General features: G+C 37.0%; 2 protein-coding genes and 1 long non-coding RNA gene across 3 annotated transcripts in view; 2 read left to right on the top strand and 1 right to left on the bottom strand.

Moving 5' to 3' along the window:
* Positions 1 to 24,366, top strand: part of magi1b (membrane associated guanylate kinase, WW and PDZ domain containing 1b) — a 1,153,738-nt gene that overhangs the window by 561,759 nt on the left and 567,613 nt on the right.
* On the bottom strand, positions 5,210 to 5,630 carry LOC125256361. The gene is made up of 2 exons (XR_007182099.1): positions 5,501 to 5,630; positions 5,210 to 5,403 (listed from the first exon to the last, which is right to left on the bottom strand). It is a non-coding gene; the product is annotated as an uncharacterized LOC125256361 (long non-coding RNA).
* Positions 5,399 to 24,366, top strand: part of grin3bb (glutamate receptor, ionotropic, N-methyl-D-aspartate 3Bb) — a 104,302-nt gene continuing 85,334 nt past the window's right edge. The window contains exon 1 of the mRNA XM_048172259.1: positions 5,399 to 5,977. Coding sequence (XP_048028216.1) covers positions 5,519 to 5,977 — 459 coding nt within the window. The 5' untranslated portion in view covers positions 5,399 to 5,518. The remainder of the gene's footprint in view (positions 5,978 to 24,366) is intronic.

The raw sequence follows: 24,366 nt of genomic DNA on the forward strand, positions 1-24,366 counted from the left end.
TGTATGGCTTAATATATCGTAAATGATGTCTCTTACTAAAATATGTAGTAGAAAATAGGGATGTGCAACGATTAATCGTGATTAATCGTTTGCAAAATAAAAGTCTGTGTTTACTTAATATACGTGTGTGTTCTGTGTATAATAATTATGTATATATAAATATAGACACATACATGTATATATTTAAGAAAAATGTTAGATTTATATATAATATATTTATATTTATATGTAATATAAAATATATATAAATATATATTTATTTAAACACGCGTATATTTCTTAAAGGTGCCCTAGAACTTCTTTTTAAAAGATGTAATATAAGTCTAAGGTGTACCCTGAATGTGTCTGTGAAGTTTCAGCTCAAAATACCTCATAGATTTTTTTTAATTCATTTTTTTTAACTGCCTTATTTTGGGGCATCATTAACTATGCACCAATATATAGGTTGCGGCCCCTTTAATTCTCGTGCTCCCCCGCCCCCGGAGCTCGCGCTTGCCTTAAACAGCATAAACACAGTTCACACAGCTAATATAACCCTTAAAATGGATCTTTACAAGATGTTCGTCATGCATGCTGCATGCATACATCGGATCATGTGAGTATTGTATTTATTTGGATGTTTACATTTGATTATGAATGAGTTTGATAGTATGCTCCGTGTCTAACAGGCTAACATTACACACTGTTGGAGAGATTTATAAAGAATGAAGTTGTGTTTATGAATTATACAGACTGCAAGTGTTTAATAATGAAAATAGTGACGGCTCTTGTCTCCGTGAATACAGTAAGAAACGATGGTAACTTTAACCACATTTAACAGTACATTAGCAACATGCTAACGAAACATTTAGAAAGACAATTCACAAATATCACTAAAAATATCATGTTATCATGAATCATGTCAGTTATTATCGCTCCATCTGCCATTTTTCACTATTGTTCTTGCTTGCTTACCTAGTCTGAGGATTCAGCTGTGCACAGACACAGACGTTAATACTGTCTGCCCTTGTGTAATGCCTCGATCATGGGCTGGCATATGCAAATATTGGGGGCGTACACCCCGACTGTTACGTAACAGTCGGTGTTATGTTGAGATTCGCCTGTTCTTCGGAGGTCTTTTAAACAAATGAGATTTATATAAGAAGGAGGAAACAATGGAGTTTGAAACTCAGTGTATGTCTTTTCCATGTACTGAACTCTTGTTATTTAACTATGCCAATATAAATTCCATTTTTAATTCTAGGGCACCTTTAAATTTATACATGTATGTGTGTGTATTTATATATACATAATTATTATACACAGAACACACATATATATTACGTAAACACAGACTTTTATTTTGCAAACGATTAATCGCGATTTATCGTTGCACATCCCTAGTAGAAAACCCATAAAAGATTTACGTTATTTAAAAAACATCTTACTCTTATAAGAGTAAGAGCGAGTCTTTAGGAAGTTTTATTCATCCATATTCTTCACAACTTCCCATTCTTTTCTCCTCTTATCGCTGGTAAAGCAGTGAAGACTTGCATCGCTTCTCTTGTTGTCCATCGACTGAAAATTACAACCAAAAGCTGCAAAATGTGGTATCATATATTATATTCTGAGTTGTGTTGAGTACAACCATTTGACGTCATTGACGTAGAATGCACTGTGCACCTAAACAAAATGCTGTTGCCCACTGTCCAAACATGTCATGGATTTTTTAAATAATGTAAATCTTTCATGGGTTTTCTACTACATATTTCAGTAAGAGACATCATTTACATATATTACGCCATTTAAGTCTTCATACCCGGGGTTCCCTTTAAAAAATCATTCATTAATTTTTTTAAAACATTTTTATAATAATCTAAAGAACCTCTTTTCACTATAAAGAACCTTTCATGAAGTGGAAAAGTTCCATGCATGTTAAAGGTTCTTTGTGGAAGAACCTAAATTTAACCTTTCATTTTTTAGACTGTTTGCTAGACATTTACTACCATTGGTGGTATTGGTGGGTGGAGTTAGTGTAAATAGCCTTTGCCAACAAGGCAGACAACAAAGGGGGTGAGTGTTGTCGCCATGCTATCATTTTACGCCGGACTGCTTCACAAACGAGGGTCAATTCAATGCTGGATTTGCACAAAAGATTAACATGATGGAACATGCTAGTCAATGAGTTGAATCAACTCCACAGCAACTACATAAATTTATCCAGTAACCATTCAGAAACATTTTGGCTGCGTGAGATTCTCCAGCTTTGTTGTTGTTGAGCAACCAAAGCACAAGCTGTTAAAGCTCCACCCTCTTTTGGAAAGTGCCCAGGAGCAGCAGCTCATTTGCATTTAAAGAGACACACACAAAAATTTTGTTTTTGCTCACACCCAAATAGTGGCAAAATTGACAAGCTATATATATTAAATGATCTGTGGGGTATTTTGAGCTGAAACTTCACAGACACATTCTGGGGAAACCAGACTAATATTACATCTTGTGAAAAGGGGTATAATAGGCCTGTATATAAAAAAATGTATATACAGTAAGGAAAATGTATTGTTACTTTTTACTTGATGGTCATTCAGTTTAGGCTTTTTTTAAAGAGTAAACGTTTTTCAAAAAATTTGAAACCAAAATGAATACAAAGAGTACAATTCTAAGTACTTGACATTTTTAAAATAAAAGATTTTCCTTTTTATTGTTTTTTTTTTTTTTTTTTTTTTCATCTGCACTCTTGTGTCACCTTCTAAAAGTTACATTATTACAGGTCATTCATAACACTCATTCTTTTAGGAATTAACACACCCTCCTGTGCCTCTTGAGACTGCTTATGTTCTCTGCTGAGCATCAAATGTTTGTGGAATTGACAATGAACAAGGGCACTCCACAGCCAGGGAGTTATCTGTTAGGTGCAGACATGATTTAAACAATGACAAATTCTGCATTTTTTCTCTGGCTCTTTTTTTTCCATCTTGGAGAGATAAAGTCTTTCATTTAATTGGTGTTGTCCTGTGTTGGCTTTTGTATCACAGCACAGCCTCCCTGCTAATCTCACCCCTAATTTCCTCTGCTGCTAAAACACACAGCACCATTGAAAGGACACTGGATGTTCACCAATTATCAGAACACCTTTAGAGACAAGGATACCCCTCTGCCGTGTATTACCCGTAAACAGAGCTCCAGAGGGAAGCTCAGATCAGTTGATCATGCACACTGATCAATATATGGTCTCGAGGAAATTGGCTGGGGTAGTTGTACTACAGAAAAAGGTTCAGCTGACAGCTGTGACTGAGGGGTTCCTAATGAGGCTGAGTGTTCGTGCAAGCTGGGTGATGTTGCACACCAACCCAATTATATACTTCAGGGAAGCCTTATTGAAAAAAAAAAAAAAAAGCTGTAATAGCTATGAGTTTGTGCATTACCACTTTCCAGGAGTTTCTTGTGTTCTTGAAGCTCAAGTTTTGTTCAACCAATGCTTTTCGTTTTGCCTGTAGATGTAGTTCTTCTCAAAGATGCTGTGGTTATGATATGTGGAAATTTAAAGCTAAGCTATCCTCTTTTATATTTGTTCTCATATAATGTTTTATGCTTTCTTATTGACTGAAGTAGGATAAGGATTTTGTTTTTTTTAAATCAAAATCTTATTATTATGAATTTATCTCTTCAGTTATGAGGGTGTGATATATGTTTTATGTTTGCTGAATGAATGAATCAGCAGTCTTATTTTAATGTTCTGTGAGAAATGCAATATGCTAATTGTGGCATTCCATAGTGCTGACAAGTATTAACTGCATTGCATAGTGATTACATACCTTCAACAGCCTTTACGTACAGTTTCAATACAGCTGATGAGAGAGTGACAGTAAATTTGCACTTTCCTCTCCTATGACCGATTTCCATATTTCATCATTTTTCCTTGTAGAATCTTAATAGTGGATTTTTTTCCTTGCTGTTGGAGAAAATGATCTGTATACCAGCTGTATTTACCCTGCTATTGTTTACTTCAGCGCATCAAACTCAGAAATATGAAAAGGGTCCAGCTTCAAACAATTGAGCATATTTGCTGACTCAGTTTTTTGTTACTTTGCATCCAAAATATGTATTCTGACATTTCATTCACCACACCCAAGGAATAACCAGCATAGAAATATGAACAGTGACTTCAGCTTTTAGTGTTTAATATTAGAATTAAGGGGAATTCTGCATTAGTCTCACATTCCATGCTACTCGTTCTAAATAGCGTATAACATAGTGTATGATTGGCAGAGGCTTCAGTCCACTTTCATCAGATTCCATTTTACCGCATGACTGGCTCGTATCGAATCTTTGATGGGTCCAAAACAGTGACCCACTTACTATCACCTGCCTTCTGTGATCTCTCTCTTCTGTTATTTTTTCTTCATGTTAATTTAAGCGCTCCCATCCTTCCATCTCGTTTTTTTTCTTCTATAACTGTATACTTGATTATTTGATAGTTTCCACTAAATGTTGTAATGTATGTGCAAAATTACATGAGTTAATTATATGTAGCATGTGAAAATGCATTGTTGCACCTACTAGGACATAAGAATTTTAAAAGTGTTACTTTTACTACACTGTTAGAACTTACTGTAATTTCCAGGGTAAATAACTGTAAAACAGCCAGTGTTTTGCTGTAATATTGGGGAACAGTATTTTACTGTAAAAAAGCCCGGTAAGGACTAACAGTGTAGTTTACCCAATGCTTTGATCATTCATTATTTTTACACACTATTTGTTCCAGGTCATTTACAAGCATTTTTGTTTTGAGAAATCTTAACACAGATATTCTATGCTTCAACAGGAAACAGTGACCAAATAGTGACCACAAGCTCCAAAAAGGACAAAACACCATAAAATTACAAGTTATGGGCTATTTTCCAATTCTTCTAAATCCATACGAGTTTTGTGTGACAAACAAACCAATTAAATTAACATCACACCTTGCATGAGAAGCCATTCATTTGAAAATACTGACATTTCAGAGCTGCAGTGGATGGGAAGACTTTCAGTATAATGATGATTACATTTTTTTAGGTGAACTATTACTTTAAGGCATGGCATAGAGACATTAGCCTACCATATTTTTAATGAAAAATGACTTTAGTTAAGTTGAAATCGTGTTTGGTCAGTTTCATATTAGGAAAAGTCATGTAGCTGCCTCTCTAAAATCGCAAATAGCACGAGGACTTAAGAGTAAAAGCATGACTTTGGGCAAAAAGAGATTTTAATAATAGAGTCGTTCTCTCTCGCGCTGTTCTCCTAATGATACCATTACGCCTCTCCAGCGCTTCTTTGGGTGTGAACGCAATGACATCTCCGCCTTTCGCGAAACCCCCTCCTCTCCTGAGCAGAGTATCACATTCACACAGTAACTCCATAGATCACTCCTCATACACCATCCTGCACAAAAAATAAAACAAAAACAATAAAGGACTTTAAAGAAAAGACCAGACAACAAGGCGAGCAATGCTATCTTCTGACAATGCCTCATCACCACCTTTGAGAGTGAAGCAGGATGAATTTCATCTTCTACACATTCTTGGCATACTTTTATTTGGGATCGCAAATATTCCTTCTCCATACCCTGCTCGTCCAGCCTGCTCATTCTCACCCGCAGCCCTGCCACATCCTAGCGCGGATAGGACACACTGTGCGCCTGGGTGCCCTCCTGCCTCCCCGTCAGTCGGTCCGGGTGCGGGCGGCTCTCCACCGCGCCCTCAACGGTCTCGCCGAAAGCGGCAACAACTTTCTTCCGTACAACTTGAGCCTGGACGTGGTGGCTCGGGAAGCCCCGAGCGGAGACCCCGAGTCGCTCTTCAGGTGTGTGTGTCAGGATATAGTGGTCCAGGGGGTCTCGGCTGTGCTCGCCTTCCCTCAGACTCAGGAGGAAATAGTACAAATGGAATTTATGTCCTCTTTTTTGGAAATTCCTTTTATAAGCATCATTGAGCACGGAGAACCCCTCAAAACTCAGGTAACGCGTTTCATTTAAGCAGCAAAACTGCTCCTCTTAATCATTTGATGATTTGTAGACTTTATAACGCGTGTAGGTCTGTAATGCAACTTACATTTGTGATGCACAAACCTTATACACGACTTTCATGCATCTGTTGACTGGTTTCAAAAATACATTAATTGGTGTGAGTTACGGTGCGTTTAAAGGCTAATTAAGGCTTGAATGCCCCCTAATAATGCTTGACCCCCACCAAAATATCCCAATAAAAACACCCTGTGAGGGTGTTTTTTATTTTTATTTTTAACTTAAAATATGTATTTCAACACTTTTTCCAAACAACGTTTCATTGGTCAAAAAGTTGTCAGAATGCGCTAATTGTAGGCTCGCAAAAATAAATCGCGTTTGTGTGAGGAGGTAACCATAGCAACAGTTCACTGCTCGAGCACTTTCCATTAAGATTACTATTGGACAGTGCAGTGTCAAAAAATAAGTAGGCTACTGGCATTATAACTTTATTGAAGATGTACACAAAATACAAATATTAGAAAAACCCGTTGGTGTTATATTTATAACGTTTTTAAAGTAGTTGTCTAATGTAGCCTAGTTGTTAACAACATATTGGACAATTTCATAAATAAAAATTCTTCAAGGACACCCAAGTTTTTCCTCTTTTTTTTATCACTTTATTGTACATTTTCTTAGGTTTGTCAGTATGGGACAATCTTAAATAGTCAAGCCTGTTAGCATGATTTTGTGCAGTAAACAACAGATAATAAAAAGATTTAAATCATCATAATAAGCACCTTCTAGTGTCATGACCTTGAACAAAAGGCCAGTAATGGCTAAATGACCTTTATAATTCATAACCCTGTTACTGTTATGTTTTTAAAAGCATAGTTTAATCTCAACATACACTACATTAAAATGTTTAAATGAGGCACAGTGTAGATTATCAACTAAGTGCAATGCAAAATAATAAAAAAAAAAGTTCAAATATTAATTATACAAATCTAGATGATATCCGTAGAGTAATTAGATAGCCAACACACAAGACACATTTCCAAATATTCCAAGGTGCTTGAAAACAGTTTATATAAGAGCAACTAATTAACCACCATGCCCTCAATTTATGTACTACCCGAAATGGCTTACACGATTCAGAGTTTGTTTTTTTTCCTCACTCTCTTTGATGTCAATCGGGGATTCGTTTTTCTCGAGATTTTGGCTTTACTCTGAGATGGCAGCTTGATGTGGTCTAGCTGATCTTTCCCCCAGGTCACAACAGATCTCTTCAGCTTGTGTGTTAGGTTTGTGTTTGGACTGTTATGATGCACCTGCTCCGTAAGAGAAAATGTTTTCCTGACAGGTGTGTTCTCTCAAGCAGAAATATATGCCACATTGCATTACACTCAGTCAGGTATGTCATACGCCGAGACGGTTTCAGAGACATCAGTGTCAAATGAGATGTTCTGGTAAAATGCTGGAGTTAATGATATGGCCTAGAATACATTAGGTGGTTATAATGACATTGGCATGAAGCAGCTGCACTGTAGGAATAATTGTTTGCATATAATTGTATTTCTCTCCTTTGTTTATTGTCATGTTTGATTCTGAATTCTTGCCATACATAATGACATATTATGATGTTCGTTTGAGTATATTGAATATTTTGCACCTGTCAGAGGGAAGTTTCCTGTGCCGGTGTATTTGGCATGCGCCACTGGCTGAAAACTGCTTACATCACAAGGTACTTTAAGAAATTAAAAGAGGGGAAAATACTGTAAATCTTACAGGCAGCTGGGGAAACGCATACATTTGTCTTGTTTAATATCCATCCATTAAAATCACTTTGGGGGCTTCTTAACTACCCTACAAATATTTCAGTGGTCCAATGAAAATCTGCACATCAAATCTTTCCTTTTAAATAGAAAGACTTTGATCTCACCATGGCCACTGTCTGAGATTAAAGCAGTACCTCCAGATGTTGTTGCTGTGTGAACATGGTGCGGTCCACTGCTGAATGACTATTACACGCTTGAGTCATGATGCTGACATCGGACAGCCGTCACAGATAGATCAGACAATGACAGATTTCACTGTGTAGGCTGTAAACCTCCGTCTATGTCCCTCTGCAATCTGCCAATCAGTGTAAAAGCTCACGACGCTCTGCTCTAGTGTGTGACATCGCTCAGGCAAAAATAAAGGCAGAGTGATAATAGGGCTTGTGAACTGGCTGCTGCTGTAATGCTTATGGGACGCTCTAGAGCTCCGAGCCGCTTGGATCCAGCTTCACTTGATCTGCTAATCTTGCTGGTTGAGGAGAAACGTGTGTTCTTCAGCAGGCTGGCTTTTGCCTTGTGTTTTGTTCATCAATTGTTAGAGCTCCACGCGGAGATGCTCACAGGGCCGTGATGCAGTGCAAGTTTTTTTTTCCTCTCGTTGTTTTATTCTTCACAGTTTGCTTTGTGAAGGATGTTGCGGTTCTAGTACATCAACTTTAAAGCTTTAACTCTCGTGTTCTCGTGTTAGAGGTCCAAAAAACCCCAGGGTCTTTTTTTAATTGACCGCAAACAGAAACAATGTTACTGTAGTGGATGGCAATGGCTTTCTGAGTGCATGTCTACTTTGTAATAATACAACACAGGGGGAAAGCTTCAGTAATCTCAGCCCACTGGGTTTCAATTAGATTATACAAGTACTGTATATTAAAAGAATTTGCTGGAAAAATAACAAGTTAATCAGTAGTAGATTCAGCATTGCGCTCCAAAGGTTTAACGTAATAAATGGCCATCCTCTAAAAATGTGGTGTGACCACCAAGTAAAAAGTACCAGTAATAACATGTTTTCCTATACACCTGGCATACATTTTAGTGAATACATCTTCATTTTTACTTTCAAAAATGTTTTAAAACATATTATAATTTTTAACAAATGTCATGGCTTTTTTTAAATTTTTTTTATAAATATCATTAAATATTTGGAAAGTCACACCACATGACATTCTACAACTAGAACTAACCCTGGCTTGTCATAAAAAGATAAAATGATCTCTTAAGAGATGTACTGACCTTGCCACACAAGGAGGGTCAAATTATCTCAAAAGAGACTTATTGACCTTGCCACGCAATCATGAGGGTCTGAAGCTGGGCTTGCAGACAGTCAACTACAGCAACCACTAGTCAGCTCTGTCGGAAGAAATTGAGTACTCGAGCGCTCAATAACCATACGACGCACTTGTTTTTCTTAATTCAAACCAGTGACATTGGCCTGTCAAGTCAAGTCATCTTCATTTATATAGCGCTTTTCACAATACAGATTGTTTCAAAGCAGCTTCACAGTGATAATAGGAAAATTAATGGATACAGTAATCTAGCCTTGAGGTCATGAGCGCATTAACTAACTGTTCTGCATTTGTCATTGAGAGCATATGTCGTAGTTTAGATATATTTTTAAGATGGTAGAATGCGGTTTTACAGATGCTAGAAATGTGGCTTTCAGATGAAAGATTTGGAAAGAGCACACCCAGGTTCCTAACTGACGATGAAGACTTGACAGAACATCCAAGTGTTAGACAGTATTCTAGGTTATTATGGTGGGGGTGGTTTTTGGTCCAATAATTAGAATTCCTGTTTTAGTAGTAGGAAATTACTAGTCATCCATTTTTTTTATATCAGCTATGCATTCCGTTAATTTTATGAATTGGTAAGTTTTGTCAGGGAGCGAAGAAATATAGAGCTGAGTATCATCAGCGTAACAATGAAACAAACGCCATGCTTCCTAATGATATCTCCCAAGGATAGTATGTACAGAGTGAAAAGCAACGGTCCTAGTACTGAGCCTTGTGGTACTCCACACTGAACTGTCAATTAATAAACACTTGCTGACACAAACTTTTTTTTGTATATATACAGTATATATATAAAACGGTAACATAAACCACAAGTACATGCCCCCTAGCAATACCATGCATAAAGCCCAGGATACACCAAGCTGACGGTCAGCTGTCAGGCATGATCGGGCCATTTTTGAGTGTCGGGCAGCTTAGCTTTCAGTGTGCTCCACACTTTAGGCTCTAGTCGGACCCCATCTGTGGTTTTAGGCCAAAGTATACATCACTTTTACACGTATGCGAGGGTCAGCGTACAGTACAGTGCGCATGATACAAATTCTGTCATCAGAATAGTACACGCATACTGAACGCACACCGTCAGATTTTTGTAACCACGCGTATTTTGTACACACAGGTTGCACATTCGCATTTAATTGTTTTTGCAGTAATTACTTTATGCGCAAGGTGGCCATCATGCCCTGGGGGTGTTGATTTACAAGGTAGTTGAAGAAACAGAACAGACTGGCATGCGTGCAAGCTTCAGCAACAATGGAGGTCTACGCAGATGAGAGATTGTGCGAAGAGGTTAGACGGTACCCTCATTTGTACAACTCTAGCATGAAAGAATACAAAGATGTTTATATGGGTTGTAACTAGGGGTGTAACAATATATCGTAATACAAAATGCAACAGTATGTATCGTGGACAACATTAATGACAATATTTATTGTGTATAGTTCACCCAATGGTAATTACTGTGTAAGGATATTTTTTTAAAGTTTATAGAGTTTTAGTGTCAGTTCTACATTGAACTACTATATAATGTTTTATATAATGTATAATAATGCAATGGGGGAATATTTTTGGGTCTTGATAATGCCAATGTCTTATGTTGCCAGTAAAAAGTAGCCTACATTATTTTTAATATATCTAGTCAATGACAGAGTGCAAGCATATTCATATTTTTTTGTATTTTCAGCTTCAGAATCATGAATATTTTTATTCTGGTATCAACATTGTCCTGTGCATTGGGTTAGCAGCACCCAAGTCCAAGCCTATTCATTTCCACCCCCAATTTAATACCAAATTTGGCATTTTAATCAACAGTTAATTTTTTGTTAAAGTTTTACCATATGTCTTGAAGTATTGCAATAATATCGTATCGTGAGTTCAGTGATATGTATCAAATCGTGACATGAGGGTATCGTTATATCCGTAGTCCGTAATTTTCTGTAATACGCATACGTTGAATGCCTGTGTTAAGCATACGAAGTATACTTTCTGCTTTTTCGCACGATTCTCAGAGATCACTCTAATTGGCTGTTCAATTTAGTGAATCAGCGCACAAGAAAAAAAAAAACAGAACCGATGAAGGCAAACAAATAATGGAGTAAAAACACTCACAATTGTCATTTCATCTCATTTGAACAGTAGATTATTTAATTAATAACCAAAGGCTGTCAATGCCAGTGACAATTTAGCAAACATAATTGAAATGTTTGTTTAGATATATTTGTGAGGACCTCCATGCTGTAGACATAATGGTTTTTATACTGTACAAACTGCATATTCTATCCCCTTACACTAACCCTATCCCTAAACCTACCCATCACACAAAACGTTCTGCATTTTTACATGTTCAAAAAAACACATTTTATTATGTTTATTAATCAATTTTCCTTGTGAGGACCAGCAAAAAGTTATTTATTATTATTTATTTTTTTTACAGATATATTTGTTCTCTGTCCCATCTGGACTAACATCCCAGCTCTGCTTGCATGAACTCAATTAAAACAACAAATGTTCTTTCTTGTCTCTAATTTGCAGTAGAAATGTAAAAGAATTACCAGAGGGGATGCTATAAAATGAAAGAGAAACCCAGTGCGTGTCATGGGTGGCTGCTAACAATGAAGCGCATGACAAGAATAATTAATGGAAACAGTCTGTAAATCAGAAAATCCACAGGAAAATGCAGGAAATACATCCACTTAACCAAGACGAGACTGAACAAAGAACTGAACAAAACTGGGAGTATACAGTATATACACACAAATGACTGGACAACAGATGAACAGAATCATTAATCAATGGAACACACTGTGGCACACACTAGGAAACTAGGCCTGTATCTCAGTGTGCAAACTATACATCCTAAATAGTATGTGACATTAGTAATTTTCAATACTATTTAGGATGGATAGTATGCACAGTGGGATGCAGGGTCGGTCACACAGGCAAACAGGAACAGGGAAAACAGAACCAAAACACAATGAAACTCAACCAGAACAGATCATACATGTTACTGTGCACAGATCCAAAACTCTTTAAAAAAAAAAAAAAAAAAAAAAAAAAAGATGTAGAGTCTATATCTTTATAGCTGTAGCACTGTCATGATGTGGAAGTATTCTATAAATATTTACATTAGAGCTTCCACTGACTGCTGCAGAGCTAATAAAATTGCCGCTCTATTTTATAACAGTTTATCACAACACCATAAAATTTATCACAATCCTATAAGAGAATTGTTAAACTGGCAGTTGCTAAATGGGCAGTACTCAAGTGTGTTTGATTAGAAACTGTCTCTGCACATCAGAAAAGATTATTCAGCCAAAGCCGTCTAGAAATTTTACCCCTAATCCTCAATGTGTGTATGAAAGGTCCCACGTTTAGTTTGCTTAACACAAAATGTGATATTTTAAAGGTCACCCTTGGGCAGAACTCAATACTATTACTTGCTCCATGAATTTATAGATCATAAAATCCAGGTCTCTTCTGAAACAGCACAAAATTGAACTAGAAATTGCAAAGGATTCTCAGTCATTTAATAAGAAAAAGGTATACAGTTCAAGAAGTTTTGGTTGCTGAACAGGTAAAGAAACTTAACTTGACAGAATCAGCTTCTTTTGAAGACACAAATTGCCAGTAAGCGCAAGCGTTTCGCTTTGTGTTTTGCTGATGGTTGGTTAAACATTCAAAGTTCAGCAGTTTATACAATCTAGTGGTCATTTATTATTATAAAATAGGTTTTATGTTAACACCAGAATTGCAAGGTGAACATTAAGTAAGTACATATTGTTAGCTAGTGGTGGATACAATGGTGTCTTTTCCCAGGAGCTTAAAGATGCAGGCTCCTGCTGTTCTCTCATCTTGTTGAAACAATTCACAATTGTTTGATGTGAAAGATCCATAAAAATCACTACTGTTGAACTTATTCAAAGTGTTTAAAAACATGACTATGTCTTTTTCACTGCATTTCCTAAACTTCCCCATTCCATGCTAACCTCCATCGATAGCATGGTAACTTGGTGGATAAAAATCAGGGCTGTTAATACAAATCAATCCCAGACAGAGGTGAATCCCATGAGCTACCTACAGTAACTACTGTAATTACTGAGATCACAATCTTTCCATTATTGTGACCTTGAACAAAGCACTTATCTTCATCCTGGTCCAGAGGGACTGACCCTGTGATCGCTGTACTGTGGAGCCTTTTAGATAAAAGTAATGTTGCTTATCATTATGTTACGATAATGGGTAATGTTTTTCTCTAATTCTAGAGGGGGGAAAAGTCCCAAGCATTTATCTGCCATTAGTTTTTAAAATAGCAACAATTCCACTTTGATATTAATCAGAGATGATCTGTAGAATGTTATTCACACAAATGCCTTATTTAATTTTTTTCTTTTTACTGTTTATTTTAACCCCACTCCCACTTAGATTAAATATGAATAATTAAATATTTGATGAAATATAAAATCACCATCAGCTCTCATTCTGTTCAGCATGTCACTCTGGCATTTTTATATTTCATTGTATTTTTATTTATATTTTTAAGCTTATATGTTTTTTGACCATGATATTTCACACAGAAGTAAAAAAAAAAAATGTTTTCAATAATATTCCTTTCTAGCAACACCAAAACAAAAACACAAGTGATTCAATAGAATTTATTTTTTTATATATTTTATTAATATCCTGTAGTCTCAGTTCATTCTTAATTATAGTTGAATGCTAGATTTGCAAATATTTATTTAACATGACAGTACACAGCTACACATTATTTTAAACACCCCAGTGAATATGCATCGTAAATAAAACATTTCTGAACAGTTTCATCCAAAATAATTCTGTTTTTTCCTCCCCTATCTCAAGACTGTTTCTTCTTATGTGTGTTATATAAAACATAATGATAATGCTTGTGGACATGGAAAAGGGCAATGATTTGATGTCATTTTACATGTTACTCGTTCTGATTCAACACAAGTATAATTTTACTCAGAAGCATTTGGATTTTCATTTAACTTTTTGGCTTTAATCTATTTTGAGACTGTTTATATACTGTTTATATTTAGAGATTTTTTTCATAATGTTTTCATAATGTTAAATCATCAAACCTTAACACTTCTCAGTTATAACTGAATTACTTTTTTTAATTGACTCCAATTTCAATATATGTTGCAATAGAGTCAGGAGTCATTTGTAACACAGAGATCAGCATAATGCAAAAATCGATATGAATGTAATCAAAATTCCAGGAGCCAGTTATTGGGCAGGATGATATGGTGTGTTGAAGAGAGCGTGCTCCTTTACTTGCTGTTAACAGGGAGATATACACACTCTATGACCTTAGCACTCAGTGTAAAGTGAACAAACCTAACCTGTATCTCAGCACTGCAGTCAGAGAACCAGCAGGAACTGATTCACTACCTGAATCCTTCAGAGATCATCTCCTGTCAAAGATGTTCATACACTTTCAAGTATTTTTATGTCCAGCCTCCTTCATCCACCGCTTTACTTAAACCTTGACAAGAAATTGATCAAGGAGGACTAAAATACCTGGAGAGAGCTATCCGTTACCATTCTTATTTAGGCATGGGAGTACATGACCTACATGCCATGTGACTGATCACAATGGAGCTGCAGGAAAATGGTGTGATGGCTGGCTGATGGCACCATGAGAACACAGTCTAAAGTTCTTCACTAGTGGTGTATTAGAACTCTTGCTCCGGGCTAATGTGTGAGCTGTGATGTGAAAGGAAGCAGACAGGGAAAAACAAAGTCTATTTCATGATTTTAAAAGCCTTGAAAATTGGACACTGGTGAAACATGTAATTTAATTTAATGAATTTTTGATTTATGTGAAGTGTGAAAAAAAGTGTGAAGTGACCCATACTCGGAATTTGTGCTCTGCATTTAACCCATCCAAGTACACACACACACACACCGTGAACACACAGCCGGAGCAGTGGGCAGCCATTGCTGCGGCACCCGGGGAGCAGTTGGGGGTACAGTGCCTCGCTCAAGGGTCTCACCTCAGTCGCGGTATTGAAGGTGGGGAGAGCGCTGGATATTCACTCCCCTCACCAACAATCCCTGCCGGACCTGAGACTCGAACCCATGACCTTTGGGTTACGAGTCCGACTCTCTATTCATTAGGCCACGACTGCCCCCATGTGGTTTTATATCAACACAATACATGGTTGCTGATGAATGGCTATGAAGCAACATAGAACAGCAGATGAAATAGAACTTGGAATGAATTACATGAGTCATAAGGACCAGGGGTTTTCAAACTTTCAAACTTTTTAAAAATGCACTAGGGTTTGCAGTTATTGTTTGTAAACACAACATTCAAACTGAGCCCCTCCTCACGGCAGAACACTGCCAGAAGTGTACGCCCTCTCCCCTGATATGATATCAGTTGCACACGCAGCCCAACCGACTCAAGAAACCTACTTGTGGGAAGATTTTTGAACAATTTTGCAGTAGCCCCTCACTGCAGAATACACAAAATCCAGTGGGCGGAGATGGGTAGGTTAAGGGATATGTAAAGTGGGAGGAGTTGGAGAGACGGGTAGGAGACGGGTAGGTTTAGGGAGAGACGGGTAGGAGACGGGTAGGTTAAGGGATATGTACAGAGACGGCAGAGACGGGTAGGTTTAGGGATATGTACAGTGGGAGGAGTTAGGTCTAGATCCATCCCTGCCCCCTGGATATCGTGTTCTGCAATGGGGACCATCTCAAATTTTGGGCCCTATCATACACACGGCACAATGCGACGCCATGCGTGACACAAGTGTTTTTTGCTAGTTTCAGCCCGACACAGTTATCTTTTTCATGTCTAGCGCCCACGTTGTTTAAATAGCAAATGCACTCATGCTCATGCATCTGTTCACCCATGGGTGTGCTGGTTTAAAAACGAGGTGTGTTCAGGTGCATTGTTGGCATGTTGCTATTTTGAGGCAACTGAAAACGACTGCACTATTGACCAACAAAATACGCAGTATTATTATTATTTTTTTGTTATTCAAAGGGTGCGTTATTAATATGCACCTATAGGTGGGTGCTCAACGTGCGTGTACAATCTACTTGTTACACACACAGGGACGCAGCACACAAACATACCAAATATTAAAATTAAAGGGATTACAATGTAAAAGATTATTATTGTGTACATAAAAATAAAAATGCCTACATGTCATGATGAACAGTCATTGCATGTATCAGAATTATCTATTTGCAATAATGACGAATGAAATTGGCTAATTATTTGACCAATCGTGGCAATACACATTTATTTAAACTGACTTGTCAGGTTGAGGGTGTCTATATTCTGCCATGTAAATAGCAATCTGCCATGGTGCAAACACACCTGGCTTTTAAAGGGAATGGGAGATGGGCACTTTACACCCAAAACACACCCGGCTATGACTCATTAAGAGACCATTTTTTCCATCGTTAAACTAGCAAAAGTGGATTCTGCACCTGCGTCATACGCTTCAGACCATGCAAGAAAAAAAAAAAAAAAAAAACATGGAACCGGAACTCGTTTTTGGGTTTTGGCCCATAAAAATACGTCAACCCTGCAGCACTATATATATATATATATATATATATATATATATATATATATATATATATATATATATATATATATATATATATATATATATATATATATATATATATATATATATATATATATATTTGTGTGTGTAAAACCCATTTACACTATGAGAGGAAAATAAGCCTCATATTATTAAGTCAACATGTTTACAAAGTTGCCTTTTATATTGTCACTGTACTAGGACAAATCAACATATTAAATATTAAATGAATTTTTGATGTATTCATCTATTAATGTTAGATGTATAAGCCTATAGACACCATAGAAAAAATTGGTCCAATTAAAATGTACAAACACCAAAAAACCAACTGGCCGTTGGATTTAGAATTTTATGAAAAATAACTGTCATGTTCACACTGCCCCAACAGACACAAACAAACGCTGATTGAACATGTTCATTCGGGTGAAAACAAACCCTGACCAATGCCAACAGATGCTGACAGGGGTAACACACTGATCCAACAAACGTATTTGTTTGCGTTTGTCTGTGCGGTGTGAGTTGGCTTTTACTGTTAAACTGATGTAGATAGAATGAATTGAATAAAATAATCACATTTAATGTCATGATTTCCAACCAGTCCTCTGAAAGAAATTTGAAACAGTGATAATAACAAATTAATTTATTTTATGTTAACTTTGACAGCCATAAAATACATTTTGTAAAATCATACTTTATCATAATTTTAATATAATTTCTGGATTGACCAAATTAGATGGTGCTTTCATTGTCTTTTTATTTCTTCTTCTTTTTTGAACTTGACAGCCACTGGTCACTACACCCATTGTTGTGGTATGGACATTAAATATATGCTTCTCAATATAAGAAAAAAACAAAAAAACATTGTTTGGAATGATGAGTAAATGGAGATAGACTTCCATTAACGACCATTCATTAATCATCATTAAATACAAGCACAGATTTAACATTAGCAAACTGAGACAGGCATCTGTAACGGTCCCAGATTTACAAGACTGGCCTTCGAATTACATCCTGTGCCCTTGACATCCCCACACCGTCGCGGTTGTGTAATTCCCCTCTACCTGATGCTCTGTCTACTGTCTGGATCTGTGGCGACTGCTTGCTGTGTCAGAGCGAGGCAGACTTGATGAGCAGTGACTTGATAAGTAAAAAAATTGAAGGAGTCCCAGAAAAGGAGGCTGTAGAGGCGTAGAGAGATAAGTTATAACAGTGCACAGGTGTGAGACAGTGATAGGCAGCATTGCCTCCTGGGTACAAGACTTCTCCGGGAGATTTTCACCCCTGACGCTTGAAAGTGACAGTGTGGCCTCTGTGGGAATGTTCTGGCCTGTACTAATGTTATACTGGCACTGTGGGAGAACCCAAAGGGCCAGTTTTACCATGATTTCCTTTAACTCCCCTAACACATGTGCAAATTAGCATGAATCTTTGTCAGAACATATGCTTTTTAAATGTTTGGCTTAACTGTCAAAAGAACCATTTCCTCTTGGCTAAACAAAAGCAGATGACTGAGAAATTCAGATTTCATTTTGCACATTTAACTGTCAACAAAAAAAAAAAATCTTCCCTTAAAGGAATATGCTGGGTTCAATTCAAGTTAACATTGGCATGAAATGAAAATTATCTTTTGTAAATGCATGCTATGTATCCTATTGTGAACGATTCATGTATGTTTTTCTTTTTGACCTCGTAATGTTTAATCAAAACTCTATCTTCCAGTGAAACAACAGAGTTGGCACATGCTAACCAATCGTTCAGTCTGCTTAAAGTCACCCTTTTCTTGCAATCACTTTTCTGTGTGCACCATTTTGCAACACCCACATCTCAAAATCCAATCAACAGCTGTTATATCCACTAGCTGGAGTGCCCTTGATTTCCACCAGAGGGCATTCCTTCCGTCTTTGTTATCTCATCATGGACTGCATTTCCTATAACCCATTGCCTGGACTCATTATGCCTGATTATGTTCAGCTGTTTCTAATTACCCTTGTTACTTCTGCCTACATAAGCCCTATTTATTGCATTCCTTGCAGAGTCTTGTATGTTGTTACACTGCATTTCTGAGTGTTATCCTGGTTTCCTGCATCTGGGTTGTTTGATTTTCTCCCTGCGACCTAATGTGCATAATATCTGGCCTAAATAGTATGCACATTGAGATGCAGGCTCTGTCTGTTTTCTGGATTACCCTTTTACTTATGTTTTATGCCCGGTTGCTCATTTAGATTGTTCAACTTTAAAGGTGCCGTAGAACGTCTTTTCAAAAGATGTAATATAAGTCTAAGGTGTCCCCTGAATGTGTCTGTGAAGTTTCAGCTCAAAATACCCCATAGATTTTTTAAAATTAATTTTTTTTAAATTTTGGGGCATCATTAACTGCACCGATTCAGGCTGCGCGGCCCCTTTAAATCTCTCGCTCCCTGCCCTCCCGAGCTCTCGACTATAAGTGCAGTTATACAGTGCATAAACAAAGTTCACACAGCTAATATAACCCTCAAATGGATCTTTATATAGTATTTATTTGGATGTTTACATTTGATTCTGAATGAGTTTGAGGCTATATGCTCTGTGGCTAATGGGCTAATGCTACACTGTTGGAGAGATTTACAAAGAATTGAAGTTGTTTATGAATTATACAGACTGCAAGTGTTTAAAAATGAAAATAGCGACGGCTCTTGTCTCCATGAATACAGTAAGAAACGATGGTAACTTTAACCACATTTAACAGTACATTAGCAACATGCTAACAAAACATTTAGAAAGACAATTTACAAATATCACTAAAAATATCATGTAATCATGGATCATGTCAGTTATTATTGCTCCATCTGCCATTTTTCGCTATTGTCCTTGCTTGCTTACCTAGTCTGATGATTCAGCTGTGCACAGATCCAGACATTAATACTGGCTGCCCTTGTGTAATGCCTTGAACATGGGCTGGCATATGCAAATATTGGGATCATACATATTAATGATCCTGACTGTTACGTAACAGTCGGTGTTATGTTGTGATTCGCCTGTTTTCCGGAGGTCTTTTAAACAAATGAGATTTATATAAAAAGGTGGAAGCAATGGAGTTTGAAACTCAACGTATGTCTTTTCCATGTACTGAACTCTTGTTATTTAACTATGCCGAGGTAAATTCAATTTTTGATTCTAGGGCACCTTTAGAAGTTGTCACCTTTTATAGCATTTTGTGTCTGCTGATACTGAAATGAATATGGATACCTGCTTACCTTTTTTTGTTTTTGACTTGGTTAAATAATCACATTCTTCATGGTATGGTTTGCAGGGAAGAGAAGATATTTTATCCCGTTGCATGATTATTTGGTGTTTTCACTTAAGTTTTGTAGAATTCCGTTCACAATTCCATTCACCATGAAAACAGTGTCACGCGCTGCTGCTTCAGCCATCATGTGTTGGAAAAATAAATAAAAATAAATGTGTTCAACAAGTTGACAGAAGTCAATCCAATTCTTTGTTGGGAAGGTTTAAATTTAACTAGTTTTAATGTTGTCTTTGTAAATATTCACTTTCCAATATGGCCACAGAGGAGAATCGGAGGGTCACATTCAGTGGACAGACACCCTTCTTTACAGTCAGACACCGACACTGTATTATTATTGGTATTTATTTCAACAAATGACAACCAAAATCAAACCCAGATGTAACTGAGCGATAGTCAATGATCAACACTTGATTCCAACTACGCCACTGGGGCTTTGATACCAACGGAAATTAAACACAGCAACACAAGTTCTGTAGCTAGTGAATGAAGAACAGAGACGTGACCTTCAAGTACAACACTTTTATTAACAATCAGTACTGAAATCTCTGAATAAGCAGTCAACTTCACATTTATAACCATCTAAAAACAGAGGATCACAATTTTAAGATGTCTAGACTTTAAGTCAAATATTAAAATCAGAACCCACAATTCTTGAATGCAAGATCAACCAAGCCTGCAGGAAGGAGAGAGAAGTCATCACTGGGCCAAAGACCCACAACCTCAAGAGCACACACCACACGTGCACCAACTAACAAATTTAAAAAGGTGTAGTGATTAATGCAAATAACTCTACACTCTCAAATAAATACCCATGCAGTGCAGGAAACCTCACACCACATGCAGTAAAGGAAAGACCCAGATGACCCCAGAGGAAAGTACTCCTAGAATATAGAAAAATGGGTTAAAAACTCCCATTTTCTCCATAAATATAGACCCTTAGCGGTTGGTACAAACAGGATTCAAATAGCAAAATCGGTAATAAAAAAAAAAAAAGAAATAACTTCAAAACAAACATCAATATAAGACCATCAGCTTAAAACTTAAATAAATCATAAGCAAAACAGCAGGGCCTAGACATCAGAGGTCCATATGCATAGAACTCCACAAAGAAAGATCTGTCAAACAGAAAAACAAAAACATAAATACAAAGCAACTTTATCAATCTTTAACAAACTAAATAAATAAACAATATAAAATCAAAACACCTGTCACAGCACAAATCTAACACAGCGTCGTAACCACTCAAAACACACAATCCTTTAAAATCACTCAATAATTACACAAATAGTATCACTATAACAAACCTAACCATCTAATACAAACACATACCTCTGCCGTAATCCAAGAGTTGACTAGAAACGCTGCACAATAGAGTGGGATAGAAACACTGCGTGATACAGGTCGTTGCTATAGGTGAAACATGGCATCCACAACTGCATACTATTGCATACCGCCCACGCGCTCACACTCTGCATTGAGGTTATCTCTCTACAATATAGAATAGACCATGTAAAAAAAACAAAAAGTCCTTATACAAGCTCTTACAGCATCTAAAATTCCACACTCGTGCCTCGCTATGGCGCTTCAGGGTCACAACACCGGAAGGAGATGAAAAAGATCAAGCATCAGGGAGTTACGCAGCCTGCCAACCTTTGCGCTATTTATAGTATAAATAAATACATATGCCCCACCCCATACACCATCCTTATTATCCACTCGGTCACACATAGAAGCTTGTGAACAGTTTTGAAGTGGCTGTGTGCAAGTTTTCATTCACAAGACGAGTGAGAGTCATACTTGCGGTGATTATTTTATTGAGTGAAAGGCAGTGGGTTCAATCAGTGACATTATTAGATTTGCTATACGGCGTCTCCCCGTCACCTCCTCAACCTTAGTGTGTTTTTACAAGTAGAAAAGGTGAAAATTGTATTACACCGGCCAGTTTTTTTCCCTGAACGATGATGTAAGTTCCTGTTGCAATTCTCGATTCAGCATAAATGGCCTACAATGGCGACATTTTTCACAATCACAACAGAAAATCAAAATACTGCCTTAAAGTCACTAGCAGAAAGACAGTGCGATATAAACAAACCAGACTAGAACTGAACATGGCATGACGGCAGCTTCACATTCTCTATATCAGGGGTGGGGAACGTTGATCCTGGAGGGCCATTGTCCTGCAGAGTTTAGCTCCAACCCTAATTAAACACACCTGAAACTAATCAAGGTCTTCATGATTACTAAATTTACAGGCAGGTGAGTGTTTTTTTCAGGGTTGGAGCTAAACTCTGCAGGACAGTGGCCCTCCAGGATCAACGTTCCCCACCCCTGCTCTATATCTACCTCCTCAATGGCATTCAAGTCTTTCAATTCAGTAGAAAAATCGCTCCTCTTCATAACATAAGGTTCACGTCCAACATATGTTGTGATTTTCTGTTTATACCTTTCTAAATCAGCACAGTAAGGACTTTTCTCCATCTCTTCCATTCTAATTTTCACTGCTTGCCCTCCACCTGAACCACGTGATTGCAAACAACCTATTGAATTCTATTTTTATGAATTATTTTAATTTATACAACAGTTCTTTCTGGTTCTCGAATCTGATTGGCTGAGAGCAGTGAGATATTCTAGTGATAACAGCACTCCTACCTTTTCACTGTTTGTATCACTACGCTTGAAGCGGTTGTCATGGCGGCCGAGCAAATCCACCATATTTTTTACAAATACTACAATTGTTGTTCCATGAACTAAAAGTTGACAATGTAGTTGATTAGACCTGAATGTGACTCATATTTAATCATAGTACCTATTTTAAAATTTGTTTAGATGTTTTAGGAAATGCGAGCTCCAGGCTGTCAGTGGCCATCCGTGCTCGTGTACCTGCAGAGAACAGCTTCATCTCAGCCAGTAACTTTAGGGATTTGCCGCTGTCTCATAAATTGGTTAAACATGAGATATAATCCATTTTGGGTACATAAAATGGGCAATCTTTGGTCTTACTAATCTATTACTTGTTCCTGAGCAAATCAAATTGGGCTATGTTAAATGTAATAATTTAATATTAAGGCTATATTTAAGTTACATCCTGTAGAGCACTGCTTTTGTAAATTTTACTAAATTGTACAATTGTGTTTATTTCCTATTATCATTTATAATGGCTATTGTTGGTAATTTAAATATCATGGTTCAATAAATATTATTTTATATAAATAATATGTTGTATTTGGTATTGAGAAAGGGTCCATTAGTGTGTAATATGGATTGAGTGAAAGTCTTTAAAATTGAAAGGGACTTTTGTAAACAAAGGACATTGTTTTAGCACTGTTATGGAAAATTCCCTTAACTGTAAAAAGGACAAATACAAAGATCATAATATATAATATTATGGACATCGACCTGAAGAATTGTTATATCAGACAGGTAATGCTCACTCAAGCAATCTCTCTCTCTCTCTCTTTCTCTCAATAATACTGTACAAAATACAATGAGTTTCAGTGGAGGGACTCAACATTCTTTCATTACTAGTTCTAAGGTGACGTTTTAGAATTAGTAATGGAGCCTTGGTCAAACTGTCAACTTAAGATTTGAATCTGTGGCGGAATCTGCACAGAACACTTTGTTGTTATTTCTTATTTATTTACTCACTCGTGCCATCGGACTGTTGTATAAATGCAATATCACACGAGTAGCCATGTGATATGGCTGTATATTGGCACGCTGTGATGGCCTGCGGCCTCGTACCTATGGCCAAATCACAGCCGTGCTGATATACAGCCATACTGCACAGATACTCATGTGATATTGCTCATATATACATTAATTTATTACTGTATTTAAATTTTCCTTGAGGTTCACAAAAAATGTTTTGAAAACATTATCTATATAAAACTATATGAAATTGTTTACTTACGGTTTGCAATGTAGCTTCTGTCAGATGCAACACAGCTGACAGCTTTAAAAGTTTCTTTGCAAACTCTCCATTACACTGTGCCTCGTTTAAAAAATAATCTGCAGTCAAATTCTCTGAACAAACATATATTATCCTCTGATGTGATCCATGACGGCATTTAAACGCTCGGATCCTTCTGAAATCTGTAAAGAGAGACGCAAAAGAGCTGTTTAAACTGGATGTGTCAAAGTGAATGTTCTTTCACTCTTCCATTTGTCCTGTTGTCGACAGACTCAATGGCGTGGAGTATGTCAGAAACTGAAAGCGCATACACTGTACACTGTGTGATGATTTGTCAATGTCTTGCTCAGGAGGCAAATGTGTATGCAAATGTGTTTGCCCATGTGATGTCACAGATCCTGGAGCTTATTAAATTAATGTTTTGTTTATATTGAGGAGGATGTTTTAAGCTATGAAACCTGCAGAATGTTTTAATGGTACAAAGACCTCTTATAT

The sequence above is a fragment of the Megalobrama amblycephala genome, linkage group LG21 (genome assembly GCF_018812025.1).
Source record: "Megalobrama amblycephala isolate DHTTF-2021 linkage group LG21, ASM1881202v1, whole genome shotgun sequence".
NCBI classification, from domain to species: Eukaryota; Metazoa; Chordata; class Actinopteri; order Cypriniformes; family Xenocyprididae; genus Megalobrama; species Megalobrama amblycephala.